The sequence below is a fragment of the Gasterosteus aculeatus genome, chromosome 4 (genome assembly GCF_964276395.1).
Source record: "Gasterosteus aculeatus chromosome 4, fGasAcu3.hap1.1, whole genome shotgun sequence".
In the NCBI taxonomy this organism is placed as follows: Eukaryota; Metazoa; Chordata; class Actinopteri; order Perciformes; family Gasterosteidae; genus Gasterosteus; species Gasterosteus aculeatus.
In genome coordinates, this window is record NC_135691.1 from 16,499,636 (window position 1) to 16,520,522 (window position 20,887).

At 44.7% G+C, this 20,887-nt stretch overlaps 1 protein-coding gene across 2 annotated transcripts in view; it reads left to right on the forward strand.

Moving 5' to 3' along the window:
• Window positions 1-1,481: 1,481 nt before the first annotated feature.
• nrg2b (neuregulin 2b) overlaps window positions 1,482-20,887 on the forward strand; it is a 43,996-nt gene continuing 24,590 nt past the window's right edge. For both annotated transcript variants that reach the window (XM_040175535.2, XM_040175537.2), the window contains exon 1: window positions 1,482-2,693. In XM_040175535.2, coding sequence (XP_040031469.1) covers window positions 2,285-2,693 — 409 coding nt within the window. In that variant the 5' untranslated portion in view covers window positions 1,482-2,284. The remainder of the gene's footprint in view (window positions 2,694-20,887) is intronic.

A 20,887-nucleotide genomic window follows, 5' to 3' on the forward strand; every position in this document is an offset into this window, starting at 1 on the left:
GGGGGGGCAGATCGGTGCATGAGTGGGCAGTGAGGGTGAGAGGTGTATGGGACGGATCACACACTTTGAAGAGCTTCTTCTTAAATAATTTTGTGATCCCTGAATTGGAGAAGCAATCGTGATGTGGAACTGTCAACATTTAACAGGAAAAAAAAGACAAATCGTCACTTTTGATTAGCATATAGCATGGACATTACATGGGACAACTTCACCTTTTACTTTTTTTAAATGAATATGGTTAGTATCAGTGAACACGGAGACCAACCTTCATCTAAGCAACCTGGCTGGGGCCTTCAGTCCTAATGAGGTGCTGTGTGAATGCCCTGTTGGGACAGAGCACTGAAACCGTCAAGCCTTTCAGCACATGGACATAGACCGGCTCATGATGGAGAAGCGGTTGGAAAAGGTCCATGAAATGGCCTCTTTATACATTTTCTTTATTACATTCCAGGTCATTTAGCAGATGATTTTATCCAAAGCATATTACACTTTAAACCCATGGCTTTTTTACATTTTTGCCCGGGGAGCAATTAGGGGTTAGGTGTCTTGCTCAGGGACACTTTGACTTGAGACATGGGGCAGCCGGGACTCAAACCACCAACCTTGCGGTTCCCAGTGCACCCGCTCTACCCCCTGTGCCACGACGACCCTTTATCATCCAAGTCGTCTATATAGAAAAGAAACCCTGCATATGTGGCCCCTATATGACATCCTATTTGATCCATTTCTCAGCATGGACAATGAAAGGCTTTCTGACCTCTGGCGAAGGGCGCAGACCCTTGGACAGGGAGGGAAAGACAAATCTTATGAATGGTTTGATTGATGGATATAGAGATGGAGGCAGGGACTTCGCCATAAAAAGCCTGAGCAAACTCTTTTCATTGGTTCTGGTGCATTCAATGAAAAAGGTGGTTTTATTAACTGTAGCTAAGCAGGTTTGGCAGACTATTCTGGTCGAACGTCGTTACAGCCTGACACCCACAGGTTGGGGTAGATGATGCCCCCACTTGTTGCCTTGGAGTCCTTAAACTGCTCAGTTTCCCAAGAACTGCAGTGAATAGGAATAATAAGGGGGGGGGGGGGGGGGGGGGGGCATGTCAGGTTTTGGCTGCGCTCTCCTTCCGCGCGCAGCGAGATGGCGGAGGACATTTAACGCTAAAGTCACGGGAACTCCGGCTCGCCATGCCGACGAATATCCATTGAGGGAAATTCGCAGCGTTAGTCATCGCAACAACTATCCGCAGTGTGTGTGTAGTGGTCGCCTATAGCCTCTCTTGTACCGCTTTCCACCGGGATCCACAGCGCACAAGTGGGCTTGGCTATACAGACGTTCTCTCTGCGCTCCGCGTCTCTACACTGCGTGCGTGATTTTTCCGAGCCGCAGCGGTTTAGCACGGCCGAGCGGCATGGTCACATGCCGGCTGGGTCGGTGGCGGTGTGCGCTGGGTGCCCGGGTCATTAGGGTGTTTGCGCAGGACGTGGCGAGCCGACGCCAGTGATCCGGCAGGTGATGTTTGCTCACGTCAGCCTCTCGCGTTTGAGGAGAGGCGCAGGGGACGCGGCTGGAAGGTGCGCGCCACTGTTGCATCGCCTCACCGGATAACCGCTGCTATTTCATCCCGTTGTTTCCTCCTCGGCTTTTTGTTCTGTTTTTCTTCTCTCTTTTTTTTGGTTTGTTTGTCATTTTTCATACCAACTAACGGGTTTTCGGGATTGGGACTCTTTTAAAGATCGAAATAAGTGGATAAAGGACCCGACCTTGTGTGTGCGTGGAGTGCGTACCGTTTCTTTTGATTCCCCCTGTACGCGCAAGCGGCTTTTTTTTATTCAGAGAGGCAATGCGCCCACCCATGCGATGCTAGCCTATTAGCTGGAGAGAGGAGAGAGAGAGGGGGAGAGAGGAAGAGAGAGGGAGGGAGAGAGGTTTCTGCCCTGGAATCGAGAGGAGGCTAATTTACGAGTCTTGTTTTGCCTTTCAGGAAAAGGGGAGATAAGGGGGAGGGGGGGCGGGGGGGGCGGTTGGTTGGTTGGTGAAGGAAAATGCAGCAATCACATTTTTAAGCATGCAGAAGCGGGCCGTTTCCGGTTCCTAGGCTGGTGTTTCTCCCCCATCCGAGGCCAGCAGCCGTATGGGGAAAGCAGCGGCAGACACAGATGGCATGGACACTTCCACAAGGTCTGCCGCTCTGCCCTGCCTGCTCTGCCGGAGCCCGTTCGCCGCCGTCTCTCTCTTCCAGCTCGCTCCGCCGCCCAGCAGCACTGCAGCACAGCACAGGCTGACGGCATGAGGCTTGATCCAGTGCATTTCTCCATGCTGGTCATCGGGGTCTCCTTCGCCTGCTACGCCCCGAGTCTCAACTCCCTCCAGGACCAGGCGTACCGAGCAGCCGTGGTCATCGAGGGCGAGGTGCGCTCCTCCCCGCAGAACGCCTCCTCCCGGGAGCCTTACAGTGTGAATGTCAAAGTGCTGGACGTGTGGCCCGTCAACAGCGGGGGCCTCGAGAGGGAGCAGCTCGTGACCGTCGGGGACTTCGGTTCCGAGGCCCCGTGCACCGCGGTGGAGAAGGACCACAGATATATCTTTTTCATGGACCCCACCGCGGAGCCCTTGGTATTCAAGGCATCGTACGCCCCCGTGGACGCCAGCGAGCCGGATCTGAAGGATGTGGAGAGAGTGTTGTGCGAGGACTGCGGTAAGTTGAAGGCTTTCCCGTTACACCTGCCGTGCACTCACACCGCGCCGCGAGGGCCACCGGAGCTGCCATGGCGATGGAAGGAGGCAGCCTTCGGCGGCGCGTGCACGTGTTCCGTCTGTGTGTTGTGTCAGCGTGCTCACATATGCGCGATCTGGTTGACTCCTCGGTCCCGTCAACCGTAATGAAATAAAAAAGCGTGACAGGGAGCGCGCGTGTGCACGTTGGTGTGTGTGTGTGTGTGTGTGTGTGTGTGTGTGTGTGTGTGTGTGTGTGTGTGTGTGTGTGTGTGTGTGTGTGTGTGAGAGAGAGAGAGACATAGTTGAACCCGAAGTTAAACCCGGGCTTAAGTTCCGAACAGCAGGTTGCTTAGACAAGCAGTGATGAGCCGAGGATACCGACTCTTCCCTGACGCCTGGACCTCAGCAAGATCTGCATCCCCTCATCATTAAGTGGCCTAGAAGCCATGTGTAGAAGCTCATGTGTCACAAAGAGGGGTCGTTGCTAACAACGCGCTGTGTGAATCAGGGCTTATGAACCTCGTCTACACGATGAATCTTTGTCTACAGACAATATTCTGTGTTACATCACAGTGTGGACTGCAGAGACCGTCTGTGGGTGGTGGAAACTGTTCAAATATCTCAACTTGTTTCAAGTTGATACCTGCAGTTGTGTTTCATTTTTCTTGCTATACAACAACAAAACGACAGAAACTTTATTTCTGTGAGTGGTGGCTAACACCAGGGGCCGCGTCTGTCTTGTGAGAAACGTTTAAATTATTGTCATCAGAATAGCTTTAATAAATTAACAATCTGACGCTGACACAAGAAAAAAACAACAGTGTGATGAAGGTGAGGGCTGTGCTCTTTTTCTCTTCTCCCTCACATTTCTCACCGATAGGGTGAGAAAAAATAAGTCTTGAATTGACCCATTTTCTTTGCAAGTGTAAAGTGAAAAGGTTTGGAATCAGGATCAGCTCCTCAGCTTAAATAACATAAACTCTGGCACCGTGATTTTAGATTATTATACATATCTAGATGAAAAGGTTGAGGTCTCCGTACTTTTAACCTACTTCCTAAGGCTTCATGGCAAATCCTCTCATTTATCCGTTCCATCTGTCTTTTCACTATTTAAAGTACTGCACTGCTTTTTGCTGGTGTTGGAGCTTGTCCTGTGTCAAACATGGTAGTATACAGACAGGAAGTGATTTCTGCTGCTACTACAAAGAGGGGAATCTTAACTGTGGGTAAATGTTCTGGGGTTCAATCCTCTCTGTTGAGTGAATACGCGGACAAAAACTTTCAAAACAAAGACCTTTTTCCATTTTAAAATTCTGCCAAATCAACATAATTTCCATGCAAACCACTGGTTTGTGAACAATGTTGAATCCTAAAAGGAAGTAGCTCAGAAGAACTAACAACGGGATTTTCTATTTTTACCTTCGTGACACACTAAAATGATCAAGTCATTTATTTATGACTGTGCTGTTGCAATCAGGCTTCCGTCTAAAACACATTTTCTAGTCAAGGATAAACTCAGGAGAGGAGATACCCACTTATGAGCTGAATCACCCCGTACTAACACACGCACACACACACAGCAGAACCCAGAGACACTGCGAGAAACACAACCTAATTAGACGCTGCACAGTGTGTGGTGTCACAGTAGACCCACTGTGGCAACCCGAAGCCTCACAATGTCCACAGCACCACAGAGCACAGGTCTTTCTTTCTGTCACCACCTCTGCTAATTTCCTCACATTTATTTGGATTTATCCACCAAACTAATACTCGGAAGGACAAAATCCACGACCAGAAGTAATCATGAAAACCCCCCAGAAATGTTTCGCTTTTCATCAATATTCTTTCACAACAGGAAGCCTACATTCAAATATTACAACTTGTTGGAGCACAGATTTAACATTTCCATACAATCCGTATGTCTGCTTGTATGCTTATTACATCTCCCACCTCAGCAGAATTTTCAGTGAAATATTTGTTTTTTCATTTTACCCCACTGCAAAATGACAACAGCTGCATATCGGCCCATATCCCCGCTCCTTCAGCCACAGCTCACTCTGTGCTTCATTGGGTGGATGCAGTGATGTGGGCAGATGTTGAATGAGCTACGACCGAGCAGCACTCCTGTTCGGGGATCAGACTGGAGATGTGCAAGTGAGGGTACTGTAGAAGAATTTAATTTGAGACAGAAGTAACTGCAGCTTATAGATGGGTTGGGGTAAGAGGCGTGTCTGCAGACGCACACCCTGAGCGCAACCAATCCCAAACCTATTCCACGCTCAGCCAGCCAATCACAGGTCCGCTCCTCGAACGCCCACTTCTCTACAAACCCCTATCGAATAATGTCAGCATTCCCATATCAGAGTGATACTTTTGTCATTTAATTCACTATTATACTGTAAAACCTGCATTTGGGTTGGAGAAAGTTCATAGCGGAGCCTTGTCTGTTCTTAAAGACAGTTTGGTACGGTTGTTTATTCTGATATTTGGGGATGTATTACATGTTTGAAAGGCGTGAAGTAGCCTGCTGGAGGTAAACCTCTCCGTCTCCCTCTATCCTCTTTGCTTTGTTTAGAGCACTGCATGGACTGGCATCAGCTTATCTCTCTGATCTGCTCATTTTCATATTCCACCCCCCTCTCAGATCTGCTAAGCAATCATTGCTCTTCATTCCAAGCACCTGATTAAAAACTAAAGGTCAAGATTTTTTGTTGTCCCTAAATTACAGAATATTTTCTAACTAGGCCCCCTCATAACTAATCACCTTTGTTTAGCCTCTTAATTGATCCTTGGCTAAGACCCGCCCCTGCTGCTACTCCGTAAAGGACATTCAGAGCTGCGTTACCATGGAGCCCGCACTGTCACTCACTTTGCAAATTGAATATAATCCTGAGAAAGCAGAGAGAGAAGTATATAATAAGAAGGATATATCGCAGACTTCAAACTGATTCCGCTGCAATGAAAGGGTTAAAAAGATAAAGATCCTCACATGGAGTTCCAGACAGAAGGCCATTGATTCAAAGAACAACTCTCTTTCTTTAGTCATGTAGGTCTTTGTTCACTGCTGCATGAGAAGGATAAAAAGCAGCAGGTGAATACGTTCAGTGTTCTTACAGTAGCTAGTGTAACATTGACATGTTAATTATAGTTCACTAAACCATCCTGGAATGAAGAGAATTTGTAACACGTGAGAGTCTTGGGAGCGGGGACGGCCCTTTTTCGATGCTGCCTGATATACGCTATGATTTGGTCGGTATGGCTTCAAGGGGCGGGACTAGCGAAAGGTCAAGTATCACCAATAAGAAATCTCTTGCAACACTAGTATTTTCTTTTTGTGGAGTGCTATTTTTGTCATGATCTTTCTAAGATGCCTTCATTCACACTTATAATAAATAAAAGCATAGAGCATCTTGATATTGATAGAATGGATTTATAAAGCACTTTGGTAAACATTTATTGTTTTCTAAATTTGCTTTATATATATATGTCAAAAGCTCAGATGCAGGGGGCTTTGTAATAGCAACACCAGAAAGGCAAACATAAGGAGGACAATACATAACAGCAGCCTAGCATACCATTACCATGTACTGTGTGTATTATGGGTAAAACCACAGTACTGCGATCCATTGGACATTTTTACTGTGTGACAGAAAATCCCATAAAACAGTAAAGCACAGTGTTGAGCTGTCTCGCTTTGTCTATAGACTACCAGCAGCTGACTGATTTGTGGAAGTTTAGAGACCTGCTCTAGATACCTCTGTGCTACATGAACATGTAGAAGCTGCATTATGTCTGTTTTGACATAATCACAAGGGCTTAACTCGCCGTGTCAAGGTTTGATTCAGACTTCCTAGCAAGTTGTGCAAAGTTGGACGCACCGACCCCTCGTTGTGAGAGAAATGGTGTGATAGTAGATATCATTTTATTCTTTGCACAGTAAAACATGTTTTGGGGAGAGCAGTCAGCTTTCTTACACACTGTTAATGTTATTGAGCGCACCATAGACTATCTAATGATCCCAACCCCCCCCACCTCTGACCCAAACACTGAATCCAGCTCCATGAGTCAAAATCGCATATCGGATTCTGCAGGACGGCTTCGGTTTCTGATGGGAAAGACAAGGATTAGGTGCACGAGCAAATATAGCACTCAAGGCTACAGTAGTTGAGTAACTAACATGGAATCTGAAACCACGTGTAAGTCTCCACTGAGCTCAACTGGCCTCGCTCTCTCTCTCTCTCTCTCTCTCTCTCTCTGTCTCTCTCTCTCTCTCTCTCTCTCTCTCTCTCGGGTGTGGACAGCTCACAGTCTCTTTAAAAAGTACAAAACCAGCCGTATCTTACATCCCAGTCTGAAGCGTGATGTAGGTCTTCTCTGATCACTTCTGCTGGCAGGCCTTTTGAGACACATTGACAGTTTCTTCCTGAAATAGCTTCATCTGATGCCCAAACGTGCTCTTGTCACTGATGCAGTATCTAGTGCTGCATACCTCAACTCACGTGTCCCCCCCTACGCCCTCCTCCTCCTCTTGCTCCTCCTCCTCCTGCTCCTCCTGCTGTAGCTGACTGTAGCTGAAGTGTGTGGTTCAGCTTATGGCTGCCCTCCTGTCAGTCAGCCACACAAAGAGAGACCGGGGGGGTGGGGGGGGGATCAGTTTTGAGACGAAAACTGGATGCCGTCATAAAGTAAATGCCGTTGCCTCGGTCCAGCTTATGATTATCACGCTTTTAGTGCGTCAAAAAGTTTGACATTTTGTGAAATATGCTCTTCAGATTTTTCGAATGTTTGCTAAGTATGAAATGTCAGCTGAGAATTAGGACTCAAACGCAGACCCGTCACTTTTCCAAAAACAATAGCACTTTATTTGCTGGAGAGCAAAATGCAGGGACCTACATGTAACAACTCACCAACAGTTTATGAAGAACCGACAAGGAGACAAGGGAATCAAGGGACACAACTGATACACTGGGTGTACTGGGTGTACTCAGTGCAGGTGATAGGACGCAGCAGGAATCAATCAGCAACACGTGAAAACACAATTTGGGTTTGAGTTACTTGTTGGAGTCGCGGTGGTTTCACTTCGTCTTGTTGCCACGTTTGGTTCCATTGTACATGTGCAGGCTGCATGTGCTACAAAATAACCCAGTAACAAGTAGCACTAAAACTACTCAATCAAGCGATACCTTCATTTGATCTTTTTTTGGTACCAGATTGAGAAAAATGGACTTTGTTTGAACCACCACAATTATCAAACTAGTGCGACATGTGATTTGTCCGCTACCGTGGCACCTGCAACCCACACAGTGTGTGGTTTGATAAAGTCGAGCATTTGCTGGAGATGGCGTAGCGAGATGCTGGTGATCTGGTTTGAATATAGCTGTGGTATGGTATGGTATATGCTATCGGCATCACTGTAGGGGTTCCGGTGAAACTGAATCCTTTCCCAGCAGCAGATTCAGTGGAGGCAAATGGAGAGGCCTTTGTGAGAAATGTTTTTGCATTTATGCCCCTTTTTGCATTCATGCCCCTGTATGACTTCAACCCAACAAGATATTTTTGTTCATTATAGTCTTTAGAGGAGTGTGTTTGGAGAGAGTTAGACTATCCGTGTAGCCTAACCCTGGCTAGTACTCACCTATCGCTGACGTGGGGTCAACTTCTCGTCTCCCTCTCAGAAGTACGTTGAATGAGCACAGTCACTGTATTTTATTCAACTATTAGTTGACCAAGCCCTCCATGAAATTACAAAACACTCTTATACAATCAACCAAATTGAAGGTTATAAGGTTTCTGGTTGAGTTTGAATGTATGTTCATATACTGTAGGTGTGTGTGTGCATAAAAGGTGTGTATCATTCTGTAGGCGGTATTGAATGTGTATAGAAAGTGTAATTGCAGATTGGTGTGCATGCCGGTGATACTCTGCTGACTGCCTGACCCATGCAGAGCGGAACGTGTTTGCATGTGTGTAACTCCAGCACCTTCTCAGCAGCAGTAGAGTCTTTCTGGGCGGGCGTGCACCGCTGTCTCTCAGCTCCGATTCACATCAGCGCGTACAGCAGCTGGAGGGCAGAACCGCTGTGGCATTGATCTCCAAATCCCAGAATTAGGAGAATTGTGCTGTGGCGCAGGATGTCAAAAACATTCCTTGCAACAGGAAACATATCCGAGGCCACACCCTCAAACAGTTCATTAAACCGTCCTTGGTGAATTCAAGCTTTCGTTGCGGCTTGCTTGGGTGCAAACGCCTTCAGGTCTACAGTGAACGATTGTCTCTACGAGCCAACAGATGACAGAGGAGGGTTCGTGGAGCTGTAATCACACTGATGTTTGTACTGGGAACAATACATGGTGAATTCTTTAATTAAGCCAGAGAAAAGGTGATATAAATCCATTATATGAATACACTGAATTCACTGGTTAAATCTGTGACGTTACAAAAGTGTGTATTTGTGACTATGTGTGTGCGTTGCATGAGGTCTCTCACTTGTCTGTCTCATCCTTTCCCCTCTTTGTTGCGTTATCTGTGTCTATTTCAGATACCCTCTCCCCCTCTGTCTCTCCCTCTTCCTGTCTCTCTCTTTCCTGCTGTCTCTCTCGCTGTCCCTGTCTCAACAAAGCATTATACCTCTACACACACACACACACACACACACACACACACACACACACACACACACACACACACACACACACACACACACATGGACATGCCAGTTGTTACTGTTGCTGCTGTGCTGCAGATGCCCCAGTGTGCTGTCATTAGCAGGGAGATCTGGGGCTGCTATAAATTATGCACACTGAATAACAGAAGGCTGAGGATTTCTCCCCTCTGGTGCCTGTGCGTACATACTGTGTGTATGTGTATATGTATATATATATAAGGACATCTTCATGGTCATTTATGTCTACCGACATTGTGCTGATCAAGCTAGCTGGTCGACGCGTGTCTTTAAGCATGCTTTTCAATGGCTAAACTCATGTACACGTCCTTCTGATATGTAGTGTGTAAAAGCCTGTGAATAATGTATAATGTAGCAGTCGGCCTTAGTCGAAAACTCTGACACATACCTCTTAAAGGGACCAGCCCCAGCGCCACATGGATCACTTTGTGAATGAGATAGGTCTTTGTGTAACCCCACTTAACCACACACACACACACCCACAAACACATGCATGCAGATTTGCTGCACACACCACCCACACACTAATGCGGCTGTTGCTGCACACACCCTGCACACTGCATCAGCAGACCGTCTGTTTCTGCTCGGGTGGAATTGGCCGGTGCTCCCTCTGTTTGTCTGTTCAAATTGTTTCACAGCAGAATTAGATTAGACATCACATTTAGATTTGAATAATTAGAAACGTTCACGCCAGTACTTGTCAGTTGGAATGTCGGATAAAGCATCTATTTTGATATACCCGAGTCGTCCGACTGTTTTCTTAGAAAGGCTTTTTAATCTTTGCCATTGTTTGCCATAAACAGTGCAGCTGTGCTGTAAGGGGTTTTCGTGCAGTCAACAAACGCCTCAAACTCATGAAGTTGTACAAATGTTCAACTGCGACTCTGGTCAGGGCTTCGTGAGCAACTCCTACTTTGTCTCATATCCAATGTGTTTTGAAGCGAGTAGAACAACTGATGGTAGAGAAGGAGAGGCCTGCAAATAGTTCTTGGGCGAGAAAAGGGTTAAAACATCCCTTTGGTTCTATATCAGGCGATCTGGGGCTCAGAAAGGCGCAGGCTATCTTTATCTCTCTCTGTTGTGGCAATCTTTGATGGTGACAAGTGGAATATTTTTATCTGTCTTCCAGATGTCCTCATCAGCCTCCCTAGATGTTATCGCTGATCTACTATACTATACTATACCTGCGTTGGATACTTTACGTTTGTTTTTGCATCATTGTATGCTTCTGTGTGAGCAACATACTCTTTAGAGCAGTTGTGGATTTATTTTCTCTTGAGAAGATTCACTACACCTAATTTATTTAACTTAAGGAATAATATATTCTTTTTTCACTTGTGTGTGGGGATAATGCCATTTGTTTGTTTGTTTTTTGGTAATTATGCTGAAATCACAACACTCTCATTTTTTCATGCCAATTAGACAAATGTAAGGCGCTTGTTGCTCCAAGCATGGCTATGAGGGGATTTGGCTCCGACCCCAAAAGAAACCCCTGAGAAAAATGCTTTTGCAATGTGTTTAGGTTTACTGCATGACCAGAAAGAATGTGTTCACTGATCGCAGAGTCTGACATTAAAATACCTTGTGGGACTTGTGGGAATATACTTTTTTCTTTTTATAATATTATTATTTTTTCTGGGTCGTTCGAGTGAAGTTCCTACTAGTCATTTCAGAATAAGCTACTCAATCAAAATAGTCGGCCTAGATGTTTATTCAGTAAATTTAGAATATTTGGAGTATTCAAAAGCATCTGAACAGTGCTAAAATAGATCATTTTAATAAAGAATGAGACGTGAAATGATGAACCCACTGTGTTGCACTACCAGCAATAGGACCTGTTGGGGCGAATCAGAATAGAGCATTTTGAAGCGATACCCATTTATAGTAACGTATGGTCTCGTATCAATCAATTGAAAAGTACAAAACAGAACCTAAAAGTGAGATGCTGTCTCTTGAGTAGTAACTGAGCACCCTGGCCATTGAAAGTCAATCGTAACACATATTTTGCCCTCGTCTATGCGGTATAAGCTGATTGGCTGATAACGGAGTATGTAGTCATCGTTACATAACTGCTTTTCTGGGAAATGAATTAAAAAATAAATTAAAAAGCACTGCTGTTTGGTGCTTTGGTCAAGTTGCCAAGTGTAGATTTAGTCCTCGATAAACCTTTGTCAGTGCAGCGCGTTCATTTTAGTGGGTGTGGAAATGTTGATGGGTATTCAATGTGCAGCAGTGCCAGTCAAATAAAAGGCCAAAAGGCTAGTGAGACTTATTACGTCTCTATGGCCTCACAATTTAGTGTCATACTTACTTACATTGTGGAGATATATCTGTCTCAGAAAAATGGAAACTTGAAGTCAAACTTAAATACGCTGAAGGCTTTTGCTTACTATGTAATGCTCTCTCCTGACAATTTCATATGGTCAGGCTGTCAATAGTCACATCACACATCAAAGAAAGTTCAAATGTCTTGTGGCATAACACTTGATATAGATGAAAAGCTGTCACACGTGTGCACACATAATTCCTGAAATTACATTTCAGTCATTTCCTGCTGGAGCATCTTCTTCCGCTAGGCAAAAGCAGTTTCCCCTTTCGACAAAGACACAATAAGCTGATTCAGATCCGACTTGTTTCCTTTTTAATAGAAAGAGTGGTAAACATGACTGAAATTATTTAGTAGGCTGTCGCTTAGACTATCACTCAGGTTGTTATTTTAGGGTCTGTAGCTACTGTACCTTCAAATTGAAGAGTACTGCGCACCCTCACTTCTTCACGAGTTTGGTTCCAGGTTCAGACAGAGTATGAACCCAACTTCATCGTGAGCTGTGAGGCCGAACCGAATATGTCCCCGCGCAGGAAACCCCAGAAGCCATACATATTGCATCTCTCAAAATGTGCATTCAGTAGAGTGCAGACCGGTTGCATGTTAGCCTCGTTAGATGCTAACTCTGTTAGCTGTGTGTTTACCGCTGTCAGCAAGCACAGAGATTTCCAATGGGTGTAAACAGCTAACTAGCTTCAGCAGGTTGTCATTTGCAAAGAAAAGGTTAAACATACTGTACACACGTACTTAATCAGAGCAGCCGGACAGGCAGACAAACTGGGGAGCTAATACTTGTCCCACATTCGCTACAACTTTATTTGGATGCAATAATCCATTGAACTGTTTGTGTTGCAGGTTTACTGTTTGGCTTTGTTTGGTCTTTCATATACATTTTACTAATGGGTTTTTAACCTGTATGATGGACTGGCTGCTGCTTGCTCACTAAGACATATTTTTAGTGATTTTCTTTAGATCACAGAATCTTAAATATATTCTAAAACCATCTGGCTAATGGCGGAAATTGATAACGTACACGTTGGCAGAAATGAGGCCAAGCATGGAACCCTGGGGTACACCAAATTAACTACATCTCTACATCTTTGTCTTTCAAAGTTGCAGTAGGGTACCTTCTTCAACCGCGTCTTTGTTGGTTTCTCAAAGGGCCAGCAAGACATCATTCATTTTTAGAATCTGCACCACCTCATGGAGGATGGATGATCAATGCTTCATTCCTCTTATCAGGAGAATAGTATCTGTTAGTCCACTTTACAAGCCGGCAGTTGAGGGCTTGTCTGCCTGTTCAGGGCAGGAGGTTGATCGGAGAGATGGGAGGTGGGAAATGGTGGGGTGAGGCGAGGAGGATTAGAGATGGAGGAGGGAGAGGCGAGAGAGCAGGATGGATGAAAACAGAAACTAGGCAGAGGTGTGAGACAGAGATTGAGAGAGAGAAAGAGAGAGGGCGGAGGAAATGGGGGAGAGGAGGGAAGAGCTAAGAGAGAAGAGAAAGCAAAGAAAGGGTTGTGAGGGGTTGGCGGGGGGGTAAATGGAGGACAGGTGGGGCATAGAATGACTTGCACACAACTCCCAGAAAAAGAGAAGGAGAAGAGAGACAGAGAGAATAGCTTTTCCCCACCGATCTGCCCCAAAGCCCTTCATTAACTATTAATTACCAACTGTGCACATGCTCCTTATCCATCTATCTATATCTATATCTGTCTATCTATCTATCTATCTATCTATCTATCTATCTATCTATCTATCTATCTATCTGTCTGTCTGTCTGTCTGTCTGTCTGTCTGTCTGTCTGTCTGTCTGTCTGTCTGTCTGTCTGTCTGTCTGTCTGTCTGTCTGTCTGTCTGTCTATCTATCTATCTATCTATCTATCTATCTATCTATCTATCTATCTATCTATCTCTATCTATCGATATCCATAATATCCATATACTGTATTTCAACATCCTGCTTGTCCCCATTTCTCCATATCACCTTCCACAGACACACATCTTTCCCATACACATACACACACATCTCTATGTGTATGGGTGTGTGTGGGTGTGTGTGTGTGTGTGTGTAGTTGTGCGTCTGTCTTTGAAAATAACCAGATTTCTGTAGAAATCTGAGGGGTGTATTTATACTCAAATAGATCTCCCTGCAGCCAATAGAAGAATGCACTACAGCGATGAGGGACAAGGTCAAGTCAGTGTGTGTGTGGGTGTGGGTGTGTGTGTGCGTGTGTGTGTGTGTGTGCGCGTGTGTGTATGTGTGACTACAAAAACAAAAAAGGCAGGAAGGGAATAATTTATTGACAGTCACTCTTGCAGCCAGGCACACGCATCCACACAAAATTATTTTCTTCACATGTGGATGTGACAAGAACATACGCACACACACACACACATTCAAACACACAATGCTAAGTACTCTTTGTTTGCAACACACACACATAAACACACTTACATACATGAAGGGTTGCCCTGGGCTTCCTATTGCTGCTGTGCAGATGTTAGCTTTGTGATGCTGCATCAGGGCTGGTTTTCACTGCTATCATTCAACAACCAACAATCCTCTCTCTCTTTGTCTCTCTCTCTTTCTCTCCCCCTCTCTTTCATCCTCTTCCTCTTTCCCTTCAATTTCTCTTACACAAACTATCTCAAGCTCGCTGCTACTGTTTCTCAATCTTTTTATTCCCTTAGTCTCTGCTTTACACTCTCCCTCTCTCTCTCTCTCTCATGCTCCCTCCCTGGTTTCCATGGTGACAGCTGTGCGCTGCAGAAATCACACTGATCAGAGAATGAGATAGAAGGATCTTCTCTCTTTTATACATGAACACATGCGCTGGTACGCAAACACAGTCCGCACATACAACAGACGTAACAGCGCGCGTGCAGAACCCGCCGTCAGCACACACACTCCGACTTCCTCTCCATTTTGTCTTTGTATGTTTTAAGAATGTACTGTAGTTCTTCACCAGTCCGTCAGTTGACTCATATTCCCGTTCATCCCATGTCGTGCAGGCATGTGTCTGCCCACGCCTGGAGGGGGCCATACCTGTCTTCAAACACACGTAATTGGTTTGGCCGCCATATCGTTCTCTGTTATTGAATCATGCTTACCAAGAAATGGGATCAATTTGGTCAATGCCGACTGTGTTGGACAGAGAGAGAGGGGGGATGAGAGAGGGGGCAGAGCACAGCTGACCTTGAAAGAAGGACCTCTTGATGGACGGCTGATGGGAGCGCTGGTCACGTGTGATTGGCTAGCGGGGCAGGCTGGTCACAGGCTATTGCCCCCCCCCCCCCCCCCCCCCCCGCCCTCCCCGTGCTGTTACCGAGGAATTCTCTCATCACTCCGTAATACAGAAGGCTTGGATCATCAACTTACAGTGTGCACACACACACATACAATATACATTTACACACACAGACAATCCCCAGTATCCATCAGTGCAGTGCAGACACTATGATGCTCCCGAGCACATCTGTGACACACAAACACACACACACACACATTCATAGTGCTGTTGAATCTGTGTGTATATGACAGCTGCAGAATGCGACTTGTTATGGCTTGCTCGGTGCCTGTGGTGTGTGGGATGTGTGAATCTACTCTCATTGTGTTCGTGCACATGTAATTCACAGTCTCTCTCTCTCTGTATGTATAACATACATTGTTGTGCAGGCTTGTTTTTTACAGGTTTTCTCAGTCGCTTTGGTACATTTCAGAATTGAAACTCTCAAAACTACCTGTTCTTCACATCATCGTGTCACTTGTGCATCAAACGAATCAAAAGTTTCTCATTTCTTGGAACAAGTTGCAAATGCTTTGGTACGTCCATGCAAATGATTATGTACAATTCTCTGCTGTGTCCTACATTATCATTTCCTTATGTCATGTTGATCAAATTGCCATTAGTTCATCACATAAGTACATGGAAAATGGTTAAACAAGTTGTCCTAATTGTCAAGAATATTGCTATACATACATACAGAGAAAGAGACAAGACATATACACGCTCCTGATGAGATAAGAGACACACTTGTGCACACATTATTGGGCCATACAATACAGAGCGTCTTGTCACCTTTTTACACTCTCTACAGCACATACATCTAACTCGCGGCCCGCGGGCCAAATCTGGCACGCCGGGGTGTCAAGTGCGGCCCGTCGCCGGAGTGTGAACGGCCCGCCGGATGACTTTGCTATTGTGAGAATAACAAGAAGGTCCCTACACATGCGCGGCCGCTTCTGAACAACACGCACATACACACATGACCCTTCTGGCTGCCGTGGATGCAGCGTGTGATGATAAACACATTTCTACTTTTGTGTTTTTTTTTCTTTGTGGTATGCAGTGATGTTTTTTCTTTCTGTATCGCAATGACATGTCTGTCAACAAATTACAGTACAAACAGTAAAAGCGTAAAACTTTAGAACATAGTTTACATCAGAACAGAACCTCCAGAGTACACTGACAACATGACTGAGCACAAAATACACAATGACATTCTGATGGCACTGACATGTTCAGTGACACAGAAATTTACTTTTGATGGTGTTTTGCTATTTGTATAAATTATTTTGAGAAATGCACGTACTGTTTTGCAAATGTTGAGGATGATTCAAGAAACATACCAAAGCAACTGAGAAAAACTGTAAACATCTGTAGCAGTATGAATTTTTCCTTATCGAACTACACCTTACGCTCAAACACCACATTTTCCAAATTAAGTGGATTGAATTTGTGTTTCATCCACGATATATTTTATGTGCTGGTTGTGCAGTGCTTCCAAAATGAGGCCTTTTTAAGAGGTTTTGAAGGGGCCTGCAGGATTTATAATCCAACTTGGATGTTCTCCAGTCCATTCAGTAATCATTTTACAGGTAAGAAATAAAGAGGATGGATTTTACAATGATCCTGAGTTTCAAGCTACTGCTGTCTCTTAAGTATGTATGTTTTCATCTCACAAGTAATAAGTGTAGCTCATGAAACCTTAAAAAACAGGCACTTTGGTTAAAAATAGTCTTGTGCTTTTATCAGATGTAATGTTCTATACCCACTCACCTTTTTCGCCCTGTGGCGGGATCCTTGTGCTGTATTACATGTATTTCTAGTAATTATGTAATGCAGAAAGATGAAGGTCTCTGCAACAAGGCAAGATGAATTTATCAGCTGAATTTCTTATTTAAAACATCATCTGTCCAACATCCTAATGCACCACATAGGTGCTAATGTGTTTCTGGCATAGAGAGAGTGTTTTTTAAGACTTCAGAGTGAATTCCTCCTCCTCAGCATTTCTGATCTGTTTTGGGAATATCGGGAGTGTGCAGTGAGGTTGTTTATATGTTTTACAGCTTTTTAAACAAATGAGTAGCTGTAAGGTCCGACCTTTAAGATGAACCCATATAATTGAGTTATGAATGAATCAGCACGACTTGAAAAAAGAGCAGTGAAGTTCTGTCTCTGATCTTTGAAATTTAAACCCCCACATACAGTATGGCACAGGAGCGTCCATTTAACAACCCTGACATCGGGGTCCGTGCGGTTCGCCCGGGCCTCCGTTCCGTCCAGCGGGCCGACCCGCAGCGCCCGAGTCTCCAGTCGGGTGGTGTTCCTGGTTGTGCTCGTTATTAACAATTTAAATGAGGTAATAGTGCCTCATGTTGTGTGATTTCATCACAATATCGCCCGAAGTTGGCTGGGATGGACTCCAGCCCCCCCGCGACCCTGTGTGCAGGATAAGCGGTTTGACAATGGATGGATGGATGATTCCATTGAAAAAAAGAGTAATTATCCTTTTGAAAATGATCCCGTCAAACTGACCATGCAGCAGACACACATGCACGCGCAGGATCAAGCAGTGCTGCTCGTTTTCATTCATTAATTCATTACAGTTGTTTACTTATTTTGGAGGACAAAGGACAAATTCAAAAGGATGTTTTAATGCCTCAAGTGACTTGATGTCGGATGAGTTCAAATTGGATTTGGAATTTGTAGCGATTCAATCAATCCGACACCGTCACACCCACGAGATGTGGACGTCCCTTCCATGAAGGGTAATTTCCTTTGTGTTTTTTCCCAAGCTGACAAAAGTTCCATGCTGCCTTACAAGCGCGTCCCAGGGAGCGATGCGCTCATTGGTAACCGGGCTCACCACTTACAGCTGCTTCAGACTGACTTTCAGCACTCATTTCCACACTTACCTGCACAGAAGCCCGACAGTCTCCCCTCAGACCGACTCACTGGACCATGAGTCTCATCTGGAGGGTTGTTAAGTGGAGCTGCGGCCGTAATATCCATTTGGCAATTCTGAAGGGTTATCTTTATTTCAACAATTATGGGCCGGTGAGGTGAAATAATTTCATGTTTTCTATGTAGTTCAGCAAACGATTTGCCTTCTTTTGATATTTCTTTTCCTCTATATATATATTCTGATTTCTTTGCTCTAATTAGCTTCATGTTGAAATGTAGGGTACATGTAACATGTCAGGGTATTCACGTCAGGTAAGTAGTAAGTAGAGTTTAATTTGATCATTTCTCATTTCCTTCCTGTTGGTATTTGCCAGAGGAAGAGCCGTTGGTCACTAATACAGTTAAAGGGAGCCGTGGTTCCAGTGTAGATGTAATCCTGGAAACACCATAGAGTTTAATACTGTAGCAGGAGATGTTTTTAGCGCTCTAAAACATAAAGAGTAAACATCAGGACTCCTCTCGTCTCGCCATGTTGGCAGTGAGCAGTCACACTGTCGCATACACAAACACACTTCGTAGTTTCCTCTTGCTTTCTCTCAGTTATTAAACGCCGTGTCTGAGCAATGCTGGACTTTGTTCACGGGCTTTTTCCAGTCACAAGTCCAGGTCACCACCTCGTAGCGCACAGAGTACTCATATAAAAGTGTTGGTTTGGGTGATGGAAAGCTTGTTTTGTTTTGTTAAGAATAGAAAAGAAGCGAACACATCTTTAGACTGCTTGATTGTGGCAAACTTTAAGTCATTATTTTTCTTAGAGTAACATTGAGTTTACGACTATTTGACGCGTTGACTCGTTGTCATTTAGAAAGGAAACCTCTGTAGCCTTTATTTTGAAGCAATAATAGAGAAGCCGGGTCTATACAGAATTTTGTGTTCTCGCAAACAATTCCGTCAGCAGTTGGTTGTGTAGATGTAAAACGGCGATAATAAAAAAGCTTGTTGCTTGTCACCCGTCCGTCCCTGTTGACGATCATTTTGCGTCGGGGGACAGAGGGCGCAGCGGCGCGGGTTTTCTCAAGGTGACCTTGATCCAGTCGCCTTTCACAGAGGAAATACGCCCGGCGAGGGTCAGCGGGCTCAGGGGACAGTTCCCATGCAGGGATCCGTCCCTGACCCGCCTAAAGCTTAACTGGAGCGTCCATGCAAAACTAATGTGATGGTGTTAAGTTGAATATCTTCTTATCATAATTGTTGGAAGCCAAAATCGTAATTGAAATTTGATTTATTTCACAGCCCTTGACAATCAAACATTGAGTGTATGATGTAGACGAAACCTTAATGAGTCTTGATTTCTCTTTAAATAGAAAATGTCACTTTCCCTTCGCTTGAATACATCAAAATCAGGGGCCCAGTAGAACAAGTTTGGCCATTTGTTTTGGCCTCGGGGAGCTCTTAGAAATGTAGAATATCTGCCGTACGAAGACAAATTTGAATACCGTATCACACAATGTGCTGATGGACACGGCCTCATGTTGGACACGCTCAAAGGTGATCTGAGGATGTTAGTCCTTTCAAGTGGACATCGAGCAGAGAACAGCCCCGAGGAAGACGTGATGGAATTGACCACTTGAGGTAGTTGTGTGTGTGGGGGGGGATTGATTAATGGATGGACACAAGGTTTGGCTGCTATTTAACATTGGATGGACAAACTGACTGTCCTCCTACTCATGTGTGTGTTTAGCCAAGATTTAGAAAAATATTCCAATCTGTGGACACCTTAATTTCATTTTAACACCTCCTTCCTTTCTCCCACACATATATTAGATGAACACAACTACCATTTCTGTCGGTTGTGCTTCATGTTTATTCTGCTGCCGGGCCAAAGGGAAATTAGTATGTTAACTGTAGTTTGTGTAGAACAACAACTCAACGAATTCACGCTAAAATTATTGTTGTTTTTACCCTGAAAAATGAATGTTTTTTCTGAGAGGAAAGCTATTATGTTTTGTGTCCCTTTGCTATTTTTTCTTTGTTTTGTTTGTTGGCATTTCTGGTTAATTTACTGTTGATTATTTCTAACGTATTTACCGACTGCGAAGCACTTTGTAACTCGCTCTTGAAAAGTTCAATACAAGCAAAGATTATTACTCTCAGAGGTGTTCTGTCACTGTGAGTCTAAATCTCAAATACGTTGTGCTGTGGAATTGGCCTAAAGTCGCCCCTCCCACAATGAAACCTCCTCTCTTTTCCACATATGGTACGTCCTTATTAAATTCCTCATTGTCCCCCGATATGATATCCACAGATTAAACCGTAAGGCGGCTGCTCATTTCCTCTTGAAAAACGGTTTATCTTGACAAGAAAGTGAACTGACTGGACAACAGCAACAAAGGTTGTAGGTAACTCATCCCTCCTGTGAAGGAGTTAAACACCTGAGGTTTTCTCCACCACTGTCCCTCTGAAGCGTGAAGTGAGTGTCAGTGTTGATTGGTCAGAAGCTGAAATGGTCAGGGAGGGTGTTCTTACTCCGGCCGTCCTAATTCAATGATATATCCAACAATTTAAAGCAGCATGACGAGTAAACATAACAGGGACGTGTAATCACGATAGAAAGTGGGACGCCCCTGAGAAAAGAGTCTTCGGGGTTTCCACCCTGCTCCATTGTTTGGTGCAAGGTTTTCGGTTCATCAGAGCTTTATCACAGCAAACAGCTTCCCGCCGCGTCTCATCTGTCACGCTCCTCTCTGTTTGGTTTCGGCAGCGAAGCGCGGCAGAAGCCAAGACCAAGTGTAGTTGAGTCGAGTCAAGATTTAACTGTGGCTCTAGAAGACACCAAAATAGCAGAATCGTTATTCCAAAAAAATATGGGATGACAGCGACAGTCGGTGCTACTCTTTAGCATAACTCAATACAAGCCAGGAGCCGCGGGCGGAGAGAGCGAGGGAGAGAGAGAGGGGGGAGAGAGAGAGAGAGAGG